At 38.4% G+C, this 12,489-nt stretch overlaps 1 protein-coding gene across 1 annotated transcript in view; it reads left to right on the top strand.

Moving 5' to 3' along the window:
- Positions 1-12,489, top strand: part of LOC133877138 (mediator of RNA polymerase II transcription subunit 23) — a 66,435-nt gene that overhangs the window by 21,856 nt on the left and 32,090 nt on the right. The window contains exons 9-12 of the mRNA XM_062315388.1: positions 5,665-5,748; positions 6,539-6,633; positions 6,818-6,980; positions 7,090-7,335. Of these exons, the coding sequence (XP_062171372.1) occupies positions 5,665-5,748; positions 6,539-6,633; positions 6,818-6,980; positions 7,090-7,335 (588 nt within the window). The remainder of the gene's footprint in view (positions 1-5,664; positions 5,749-6,538; positions 6,634-6,817; positions 6,981-7,089; positions 7,336-12,489) is intronic.

The following is a 12,489-nucleotide window of genomic DNA, read 5'->3' on the forward strand; positions in this document are numbered from 1 at the left end:
GGAGAGATATCCATCTTTCAGCATGAATACTGCATAGGCAGCACGTTGTCCGCTTTGTAAACAATGGAAAGTCTTCCCAAAATAAGATCTTCATAGTATTGGTCTTTGAACTCCTCAAAACCAACAGCCATAGCTCTCATTTCCAGCAAAAGATTGGCTCTTCAACTAAACCCATCAGCCACTTCATTAAGAACTCCCGACTTATGCTTCAAAGAGAAATTAAATTATTGCAAGTAGCTCACCCACGTGGCATGTCTCTTATTAAGATGTTGGCTATTGATGTATTTGAGAGCTTCATCATTCGTGTTGAGAATAAACTCTTTGTAGGCCAAATAATAGCTCCAATCCTTAATATCTTGCACAATAGCATAAAACTCCAAGTCATAAGTTGAATACTTAAATTTTGCTCCATTCAACTTCTCAATAAAAAGAAAGCAATTGGTTGTCCTTCTTGGCCAAGGACTCCACCAATTCCAACCCCGAGGAATCGCAATCTAGCTCAAATATCTTGTCAAAATTAGGCAAGGCTAGGATTGGGGCTTCGATTAGCATCTTTTTCAAGCGCTGGAAACTCTCTTGAGCTTCTTGTGTCCACTCAAAAGTTTCCTTTTTAAGACAATCAGTGAGAGGGGCTGCAATAGTGCTGAAATGCCGAATAAACCTTCTATAGAAAGTAGCAATACCATGGAAACTCCTTACTTCTTGCATACTAGAAGGTGTAGGCCAACTACTATAACCATGGCCTTGTTTTCATCCATTACCACTCCATTGGAAGACACCACATACCCCAAGAAAACCACTTTATTCACAGCAAAACTACACTTCTTCAAGTTGCTATAAAACTTCTCTCTTGTCAAGATATCAAACACTTGTTGAAGGTGAATCAGGTGCTCCTCCAAACAGTGACTATACACCAAAATTGACCACACGCGCCTAAAAAAGGCTGCAACATTTGGGTCATAACCCTCATGAAAGTACTAGGTGCATTTTTAAGTCCGAATGGCATAACTAGCCACTCGTAGAGCCCATTGTGAGTTTTGAAAGCTGTCTTCCATTCATCACCAAGACGAATTCTAATTTGATGATAACAGCTTCGTAGATCAATCTTAGAAGATACTTTTGCCCCCGCTAAGCAATTTAACATACCATCCAATCTAGGAATTGGAAATCGATAATTGTAATCTTGTTGATTGCTCTAATTTCTACACACATTCTCCAACTACCATCTTCCTTGGGAATTAAAAGAGTGGGGACATGACAAGGACTAATCCTTACCCGAATGTAGTCTTTATCTAGAAGCTCTCCAACATGCCTTTGCAGCTCTTCCTTCTCTTTAGGAGTCATTCTATAGGATGCTTTATTAGGAAGTGCTGAACCGGGGTAACTAGATCAATACAATGTTGTATATCACTCATGGAGGCAACTTGGGAGGCAATTCTTGAGGGAAAACATCAGAATACTTCGGGGTTTTGAACTCACTTTCTCCTTCATTGGCAGCAAAGTGTATTGTTGATTCCCTTTGCAAAGAGAGTAAGTGTTCTTCTTTCCATCATGAATGGTTTGATGATCATATTGCCAAGGTCTTCCAAGAAGAATATGGCAAACATCCATAGGCATCACATCACACCACACCTCATCAAAATACTTCTTTTTGATAGAATATGGAACCAAATATCTCTTGGTAACCTTGACTTTGTTGCCCTTTTTAAACCAAGAAGGCCTATAGGGGTGATCTTGTTCTTCGGTTTTGAGGTTCAGCTTATCTACCACCTCTTGAGATACCGCATTGTCACAACTATCCCCATCTTTAATCATATTACACACCCTTCTGCCTAGGGATGTAATTGAGCCGAGCTGAGTCGAGTTTGAAGATTTCAAAACTGGTTCGTTTATGAGTCGAGCTTAAATAGTCGAGTTCGAATTCGAGCCGAGCTATAAAATGTGTGTTCAAGCTCGGCTCGTTTAAAACTCGGATGAGCTCGAGCTCAAGGTAGACTATTAAATTTTTCAATGTGTGATCAAAGCGGAGTTCAAACATGAGTTTGTGAACAACCTCCATACTAATTATTACTAACTTAATATGTTAGGTTAACATACTAAATACTATTATCAGAGTATTTTTTTTTGATAAATAATTGCAATTTATTAAAAAGCGCAAAGGGGCGCAACCGTTATACACTGGAAGTATACAAAAGAACCCCTAAAAGGGACGAACAGAGAATAAATTTAAAAATTCTACATAAGTAAAAACACTCAAACTATGATGGGCCGCTATCCAAAAATATAATGTATTGAACAACCGCTTCCGTAGCTCCACCATAGAAGTCTCTACATCTTCAAACAGTCGAGCATTCCGCTCCCTCCAAATACACCACAACAAGCACAAAGGAGCTAACCGCCAAGCCTCAGAGTATTATAATTAATATGTAATACAATATTTACGTAACTAGTATATTATATGTTTATTTAGTGTGTATATATATAATATACAAAAAAATATCGAGTAACATACAGTTAATTACATTTACTTAGTATATATTAATTAACTAGATAATTAATTAGATAATTAATTAATTAGTATATATTAATTAACTAGATAATATAGTAGTTACTTATCAAAAAAACAAAAAAAAAAAAAAAACTAGATAATATAGTAGTTTATGAACTAACTAGTTAGTATGTTAAATAATATACACACACATATATATATATTAAGTAACATATATTACTTAATTCTAATATACATGCTTAAATTTATATAACTCATTTTTAGTAATATATAAGAGATATGAACGAGCTAACGAGTTGGACTAACGAGCTGGGCGAGCGATTAGGTTGAGCTTTAAACGAGTTGAGCTCGCGAGCCCCTATCAAGTTTTGTCGAGCGAGTCGGGTATGTATTACTTACTAATCGAGCGGGTTTCTACAGTAACGAGCAAGTTTCTACAATATCGAGCTCGAGTTCGGATCGGTCTAAACAGAGCGGGTATCGAGCGGACTGATTTATTTACATCCCTACTTCCGCCAATACTACTAGTTGTATAGAAAATATTGGTTCTCAACCAATCTTCCTCGGTTTCATGCTTTGGCACAAGGAGAGTCTTCTTCATCACAAGTGAGAAACCCTCTTCATCTTCAAAATCTCCTCCAATTTCTTCATTTAGGGGCTGATCATTAACAGGAAGCTGAATTTCTGCTCCGTCTCCTCTATTTCTTCCAACAAGAGTGCTTTATTGCGGTTCCCATTGTCTTTCTACAATCCGAAGATTGATCACTGGGTTCAACACACTTAAAACACTTGAAGCTTCCTCCTTGGGACTGTTTTCTATCACCCACATGATTGGAATTGGACTAATTGGAAGAAGGCACTGGAAACTTGTCAGTTCTTGCTTACTACCCATCCCCAACATTGCTGCCTTTCGCAACATTTGAGGTGCTGCCGGCCTTAGAATAGCTTTGATACTGCTGTCCAGCCCTGGAGACTGTTCGATTTTGTTGTTTTTCCACCAAAAAAGTTCGATTATAAGCCTCTGAAACTGTCCACAATGAATGCAACCCAAGGATATCTTGAATAGAGGGCTTTAAGCCACTCAGATACCTTTCTGCCATTTGTTCTTCACTTTCATTCAAATCAACCCTTGCTACAAGTTGATAGAATGCTTTGGTGTACTAATCCACACTTCCAAATTGCTTAAGATTGTGCAAATTCTTGTACAAAGTTTGCATATAGTTGAAAGGAAGAAATTGCTCATTGAGCTTTTTCTTTATTTTGCACCAATCTTTAATTTTGCCTTTGCCTCTCCTTTGCTGATTCATTTGCAATTGTTCCTACCATGCAGAGGCCCTTCCTTTGAGTTGAATGGACACCAATTTCACATTTTTCTCCTCGGAAACTTCGTAGTAGTCAGATACTCTCTCAGGAGTGTTTAACCAATCAACAAATTCATCTGGATTGAGACTTTCTTGAAATTCCAGAAGTTCAACCTTAATATTATGCTCCCATTTATGCTCATACCTCTCAAGAACAGGTTTTCCCCTCAAAAGGATTCTGAAAGTTGGTTTGAGCATCATTGGAATCATCACTCCTCTCACTAGGAGGTTGTAGACGCTGTACCATCTCTGTCGAGGCAGCTATTTGTCTCCTTAAGTGATCCATCTCATTTCTTTGAGGCTGATTTTGTTGCTGATAATCATTCCGACCCATAGGTGGAGGTAAACCTTCTCCATTGTCAAGATTCACTGCATTCCTTGTCCTCTATCTCTTCGAGCTCTTACTTTTTTGGCCATAACAACAAGCAGCTTCAAGAAATCAAAGATCTGATTCAAGAAAGGAAAACAGAGATATGAGGGCATATTCTCAACACGGCAGGAAGGTTAATCAAAGCTCGGTGCTTTGATACCAAAATGATGTTTTAAGCTTTCAGATTCAAGAAGAAAAGAGAGATCTAGGGTTTAAAAAATAATTACTGATCTGGAAAACAAAGAGAGCTGAATCTAGGCTCTGTTATTGGCATTGAAATTTCTATTATAATTGTCAAAAAATGATTACAGAAGGCTGGTAATTTGTTATTTGTACTCTAACAAGTAACAGCTAATATAGGCTATGCTACCCTCACATTGTGCTTATTTAAGCAAACAACAAGAACTTTGGTTTCATTTGGCCCTATGATATATACCTGGATTAGTGAGTGGAGAGACTGTTCTGCCTAATTCTCTTGGTGGTCGGCGCGTGAGGTCACGTCCTGGCGATATCGTCATTAGTTTCTATTGTTTAATCTTTCTTATTGATTAGAGCTGGGTTATTTGGGTTTTTCTACGTCGAGGCAAAGTCTTTTGAATTTTGCTCAGAAGATGGGAATGGTAGTTTTTGATTCCCCGAGCGGAGCAGAGGAGTATATTGAGCAGTGATCTTGAGTAAGCCAAGCATGGTATGACTATTGAAAACGGTGGAGGAGTTGATTAGAGGAGACCCGTTGAGGGAGTTCTGTAAGACTCTTAGAGTTGGGAGTATAGCGTACGTGGTGCAGCGATGCGCCAATAGTCATGGTAGGTTCTTGGAGTTATCTGAATATGGTTACAGGAGGGAAGCATATAGAGGGTTTTTTTTTTTTTTTTTTTTTTTTTTTTTTTTTTTGGAGGGAGGGCATTGACAATTTTTGAAAGTTTGAGGAGACATGGTCTCAATTGAAAGTTTGGGAGGATATTGTCAATTAGGTAGTAGTTTGAGGAGGGTACGTGCCACTTTTTTCTTTTGCTTTTACAAGAGTAGTATTTGTTTATAGTTTAGAAAAAATGATTTGAAGTTAATCTTACACTCCTATTTGTTCAGGAGGAGTAAGAAGTGCCCCAATGGGGTGGATACCTCATATTTGTATAAGAGAGACCGAAGCAAAGTAATTAACTCTGGAAATCTAAGCCATCCAAAAATCTACAAGTAGAGCCACCATTATATATGTAGTTGTAGGATTGCTGTAACCAAGTGCTTTGTCTCATATCATGTCTAATAAATTATTATGTACAAAGTACAGACTAGATTTTGCTTTCATTGTGCTGGTTTCTTCTTATATAAGTGATTGCAGGATTTATAACTGACTCATTTATTTAAGTATGTGGTTCCATGAGATCTCTAGAAATTTGAAACTAATATTTAATATTTTAATGCAGACTGTGCCCAGCATTGCAATGGTTGAAACATATACTAGATTGCTGCTCCTTGCACCTCACTCATTATTTCGTTCACACTTCAGTGTAATTTCCTTTCCCTCCTAATTCTTTTTTTGATCTTGTTTTTCTGGTCCAAAGGCTACAGTAGGCTACATAATTGTGGGCAGTCCTCAACTTTGGTCAAGGCAGGAATTCTCTCTCAAGTGCCTTCTAACCCCATAGAGAGTTCACCTGGTGCCTGCTGACACATCATGTTTGAATTGTTCTTGTGCCAAAAGCAAAATATATAGTACATAAAGCAATGTCCATGAAGATCTTTGGCATGTATTGGCTCTTATTCTAAAGAAACTCTACAATTCTTCTGTCCTGCCACACTACCAATGTTGTAAGAGTCTTTGCAAGTAGTCATCCAACCTCAAATTTAGATCTTGATTTTAACGTGCCTAGTGTTATTTTAATTAGTCAGACACCTACGAGATTGAACCTATGGCCTCAGCGTTCACCCTTGTTTATAGGGAAAGGAGATGCCATTTGGTCATAATAGATGATTGGCCTATACTTCTTTTGGTGCCATGCTATTAGCTGATTAACTTTATCTGCAGCTCGCATATTCTTTTGCCCTTAGAATTCTTGGAACTATAGCTGTGTAGCTGCTCACAATTGAAAAAATAGAATCTGCTGTACTGGGTTTGCTTTAAAACTTTGCTAATGTGTTTACTTTTGCTTTTTTTTTTTTGGTCTCTCCTTAAACATGAGTGGTGACTACTATTTTTAAGTTCATTTTTCTTGTCTTCTTTTCTTTTTCTTTTTTGGTGGGGGGATCATATGTTTGTTCTAGTAAGATAACATTTCTTATAACTGCCACTTACTGCAGCATTTGGCTCAAAAGAATCCATCTTTATTGAGCAAGCATGGGGTCACTCTTTTGGTGCTTGAAATTTTGAACTACCGTTTGCTTCCACTGTACAGGTGATTACTTACTGGGTTCATATTGTGAAATCACAATGTTTTGAAATCAATTTACCTTGTGCTTGTTTAACTCTGGATTCCCAAATTTGCTTTTTTAGGAGTCCATGGACTTCAGATCCTTTCGATACAATCTGAATTTACTGCAACTTTATTTTGTAAGTTTGACATATTCGCTTTATTGTAGGTACCAAGGAAAAAGCAAAGCCTTGATGTATGATGTCACAAAAATAATATCTACACTAAAAGTGAAACGCGGAGATCATCGTGTATTTAGGTTGGCTGAAAACTTGTGCATGAATCTTATTTTGTCACTAAGGGACTTTTTCTCGGTGAAAAGGGAAGGAAAGGTGGATACTGTGGTCTCTGATCTCTCTCTTTAGGTTTGTCTTCCCCTTCTGAATTCAACTAGAGAGTGATTTTTTTTGTTTTTGTTTTTCTATTATGTTTTTTTTGAAGGGTCCAACTGAATTCACGGAAACTTTGAATCGGATAACCATAATAACTCTTGCCATCACCATTAAAACACGTGGAATTGCTGATGCGGATCACCTGCTTTATCTTCCAACTATGGTAGAACAGATACTGGCAACTAGCCAACATACGTGGTCAGAAAAAACACTGCGCTACTTTCCTCAAGTTCTCCGTGATTCCTTAATAGCACGAATGGATAAAAGGAGCCTGGCGATTCAAACATGGCAGCAGGTTCACTGTTGTCCCTTTTTTGTTCTTTTAAATTCTTGACCTGCATTTGTTTAAAAATAATTTCTTGTGTTGCTTGTCGAAATTTCCTTTCTATTGGTTGTGGTTAAAATTGTCTAGACTCAACTTATCTTGGTATAAGTTTCATGACTTATCATTGCAAAGAAGATTTATGGGATTTAGTGGGGGAAAAGAGAGTGAAGAGAATTTGGGACACATGTATAAAATTAGGACTATGGTTGTTGAAAATAATAAACAGACTCCGATGAACACCTAGAAGGGGGTAGAATAGATGTATACCTGGTTGCGAAGTGGGAACTCTTTGAACTCAAAGAGAAAAACCACTTAGGGGCAGCCAAACCCAGGAAATCAATTCAATCATGAAGAATAGCGAATTACAAGATGTTCATACTCACAAAACTTTTGCAATCGTCACACTCTTGAATTATAACAAGTGACCCACTTGTCTGCTTATTTCCCATAATCTCTGGAGAGTTCTTCTTTATGATTTCCTTAATCAGAACTCCGGTTGGCTTCAATTGTTCAAGGTTGATGGTTGAACTAAAACTCTAAGAGAGATATAATATCAGCATCCCAAATCTATAACTCTCTCTTAGCATACAGAATTCTAGAGTTGAATTCACAATAAACTTCTGCTTAGAAACCTCTTTAAATAGGCTTCAGAAACCCTAATACGAGTTAGGAACGGAGTCCTAGGCAGCGGCGTCCGGACATGGTACTAATGTGTTTGGACACAATAAAACAAGTGATCTTTTTGTAAGATCGGTCGGATAGGATTACCATCAGTTCGGACACACAGAAAAAGGAACTTCCTGGAAGTCCTGTTTGGACACAGTCACAAGCCGTCCGGACAAGTAAGACTTTTGAACATCTCTGGAAGTTGTGTTCAGACACGGCTTCTGGTTGTTTGGAGAGGAAGAATCTTTGAGAGTTTCTTGAAGTCTTGTCCGGACATGCTTGGCTTCTTGAGTCTTTTCTCTTCTTACTTAAAGAACACTCTCAAATACCAAAAGCTTTTGTCATTGAATGTAGCCAATAAATAAAACTAACAAATTCCTCCTTTGTTCATTCTGTGACAAAACTTTTTACAAAAAAAATGAATTACACATACTTATTAATACTCTCTTTTTGACAAAGAAAGAACAAAAAGTTAACAAGAGAGTTAGAGAAACATGTCCATGAGAAAAACAATAAAGAAAAAAAAAACAGCTCAAGGCACTTGGTCTCGGTGATCTACTAGCAGAATAGTGCAGAGAGTTGTTCTGACATGGAGTTTGACTTGCTCGACATCAATCACAATTAGCTCAACACGCCTATCAATGAGCTCAACACGCCTATCGATGTTGTCAATTGTCAAGCCCTGAGCCTAAAGCATGTTGGTCATGGGAGTCAGTTGATGCATAACGTCTTCATTGGAAGGCCCAGTGGAAGAAGATGTTGGTGGAACAGGAGGGGGTGGGGTATTTTTTATAAGTTTGTGCGCTTGGAGGTAGGGGATGGGTATAATGTATTGTTTTGGCATGATCTTCGGTGTGGAGATAGTCCGATGAAGCTTTGCTATCTAGTTTTATTTAGTATTGCTCCATTTAAAGACGCCTGGGTGGTAGATAATTTGTCTGTACTAGATGGAGTTGCACACTGAAATGTTGTCTTTACGCACCTTGCACATGATTGGGGGGTGGAGGTGGTCCTTTCTTATTATGAGTGGTTTTATTCTCATCGGATTCGGCATGGAGCGGTTGACAGGTTAGTTTGGAGTCTCTCTAAGAGTGGGCATTTTGAAGTGAAGTCATTATATAAAGCCTTAGCTAGTCAAGAGGTTTCCTTATTTCCTTGGAAGAATATTTGGCGTGTTAAGGCTTCATCACGGGTGTCGTTTTTTGTGTGGACAACAGCCTTAGAAAAGATCTTGACGCATGACAATCTGCGTAGGCATAATATAGTGGTGGTTGAGTGGTGCTGTATGTGTAAGAAGAGTAGGAAATCTATTGACCACCTCTTACTTCACTGTGATGTTGCACGAGACATATGAAGCTTTTTTTATATTTTGTTTGGGGTGGAGTAGGTTATGCCGGTACAGGTGCTGGATTTGTTGAGTAGCTGGGGCAATTCTTTGGTGTGAGAGGAATGCTTAGCACTTTGAAGATGTAGAAACACCGGTGTTGGAGTTGCGTCGAAACATGTTTAATACTTTATTTGTATGGGTTTCAGCTCATCATAGCCCGAGTCGTGTTAATTTTGTAGAGTTTTTAATTTCATACTCTTCTGTTTCTTTTTTTTAGGTGCACTTTTGTATACTTCCTGTGCATTAGGGTTGCGCCCCTCTGCGTTTTTTAATGGTATAACATTATTTATCAAAAAAGAAGAAGACTGTTTTCGATTTAGCCATGAAACCAAATATAAAAGTAGTCGCCTGATGTGCTTTTTCGATCATCTGATTTGCCTGCTCAGTCAACATCAGAATATCCTGCAAGAACTAGATTTGTGTCTTGAGAGTACCAGATGCCATAGTTTACAACATCATTGACATACTTGATTCGTTTGACAGATGTGAGATGTGACTCTTTTGGATTAGGCTGAAATCGAGCACATTCACCTACATTGAATGAGATGTTAGGTCTACTAGCTGTGAGATAAAGAAGACTCCCAATCATACTCCAATAAAGAGTTTGATCAACACTTTTTCCGGTTACATCTGCACTTACTTTCACACTAGTATTCATGGGAGTCCGAGCATGACTTTTCATGTCCAAACCGAAAGCATGACTTTTTCCGTCCAGAACAAATTGCTTGACCAAGTCTTTTGCATACTTGGATTGAGAGATGAAGATGCCTTCATGTGACTGTTTGACTTGAAGACCCAGAAAATAGGTCAACTCACCAATCATACTCATCTCAAATTCTTGCTTCATTTTATTTGAAAATTGATGGGCTGGAGAATCAACTGTAGCACCAAAGATTATATTATCTACATAAATTTGGGCAATAAGTTTGTGCTCACCTTGAATTCGAATGAATAAGGTTCGATCAACATGTCCTCTTGTGAAACCTTGTTCCAATAGATAAGTAGTGAGTCACTCATACCATGCTCTTGGGGCTTTCTTAAGGCCATACAGAGTCTTCTTGAGTTTGTACACATGGTCGGGGTGACTAGGATCTTGGAACCCCTTGGGCTGTTCTACATACACTTCTTCTTGAACAATTCCATTCAAGAATGCACTTTTTACATCCATCTGATAAAGCTTGAATCTGAGATGACATGCTATGGATAGTAGAATTCTAATTGACTCCAGACGAGCCACAAGTGCAAAAGTTTTATCAAAGTCCATGCCCTCAATCTGAGTGTACCCTTGAGCAACTAAGCAGGCCTTGTTTCGAATCACTTTGCCATTCTCATCCGAGTTGTTTTTGAAGATTCATTTTGTGCCAATGATGATCTCCTAGAACATTCTCTTGGTGATGATTCAATTTGACATGTGATGAAGGTTCTTTGGGAAGATTGAGAAGATTTACAATAGACAGCTCTTCTTGAGGTGGGGTAGATCGCTTTGCTTGATTCGGAGTAGGCATATCTTTTTGATTCGGAGTAAGAAGCTTTACTTGATCTTTTTTAGCACTCTGTTTTTCCATTGACTCTTCATTATGAATGATGTGCTCCCCCTCACTTGATGTACTAGATGTTTCATCATCAATCACAACATTTATTGATTCCATTACTGTGTCAGTCCTTTTGTTGAATACTCTGCTGGCACGGCTTATAGATGAGTAGTCTAGGAAGATCTCTTCATCACTTTTGGCTTTGAATGTCCCTAAGTTTTCTCGGTCTCGTAGAATATAGCATATGCTACTGAATACCCGAAAATTCTTGACTGTAGGTTTCTTTTCTCTCCATGTTCATATGGAGTCTTGTCAATCTCATGCCTTAAGTAAACTCTATTGATGATGTGTCATGCAGTATTAACAGCTCTCTCAAAAAATGTTGTGCTATATTCTTGTCATGTATCATAACATGAGCCATTTCATGTATCACTCGATTTCCTTTCTACCACTCCATTTTGTTGTGGAGTAATTGGGGGTGGAAATTCTTGTTTTATGCCATGTTGATCACAATAGTCCTCAAAGGTGGAATTTTCAAATTCTGTCACATGATCATTGCATATTCTTAAGATAGAACAATTTTATTCATTCTGAATTTTCTTGAACAGATTCTGGGCTTGATCAAATGCTTTTGATTTTTCTCTAAGCAGTAGAACCTAAGTAAATCGAGAATAGTCATCAACAATTACCAAGATATATTTCTTTCCACCCAAGCTAGCTTTTCTTGTGGGACCCATGAGATTTATATGGAGAAGTTCTAGATTTTTGGAAGTAAGAATACATGAAGTCTTCTTGGGTGATGCGCAAGTTTGCTTCCTGAACTAGCATGGTCCACAGATTCTCTTCTCAACTCTGTCTATTTTAGGCAAGTCCATAATTGCTCCTCTGTTGGCAATTTTGACCAGATCATTGCAATTCAGATGTCCCAACCGTTGATGGCATAGCTCATCATTGTCAATAGCAGCCTTGGTACAAGTGATTGGTGGATCTGAAGAAAGATCAAACATACCATAACAATTATCATTCGTTCTTTCTCCTCCCATAAGCCATTTACTAGCACTATCAAAGATGTTGCATTCTTTCTTTGAAAATTGCACCACAAGTACTTATCAATCTAGGCCATTTACTAGCACTATCAAAGACGCACTGCCTTAACTCTCCGATGGAAGTCCTCTTCAATGGCTTTCAAAACAGCCAATGACGGATCCAAATTCTCATCACTATCCAACTCCCAGTCCAAAGCCAAATTGGGAGGTAAAACACCCAAAAGGGAAGGGAGAGTTGCCAAGCTCCCCATCCGAATCCTCGCTACCCTGTTCTCACACAACTACCTCTTTAGACAGGCCAAAACCTACTGGCCACTTTTGAGATTGGGTCAACCCATTCACTTTGAAATCCTTTCCCTTAATGCAGACACGACCGACACTTTATGTGTGACAACCGGGCTCGGGTTGAGAAAACCCCGCCGAAGAAAATCCCTCACCGGAGAGGGAGACTTACCCTTATCCTGCGTTGGAAGCTCAACAGGTATATTCTTGG

The sequence above is a fragment of the Alnus glutinosa genome, chromosome 1 (assembly GCF_958979055.1).
Source record: "Alnus glutinosa chromosome 1, dhAlnGlut1.1, whole genome shotgun sequence".
NCBI lineage: Eukaryota > Viridiplantae > Streptophyta > Magnoliopsida > Fagales > Betulaceae > Alnus > Alnus glutinosa.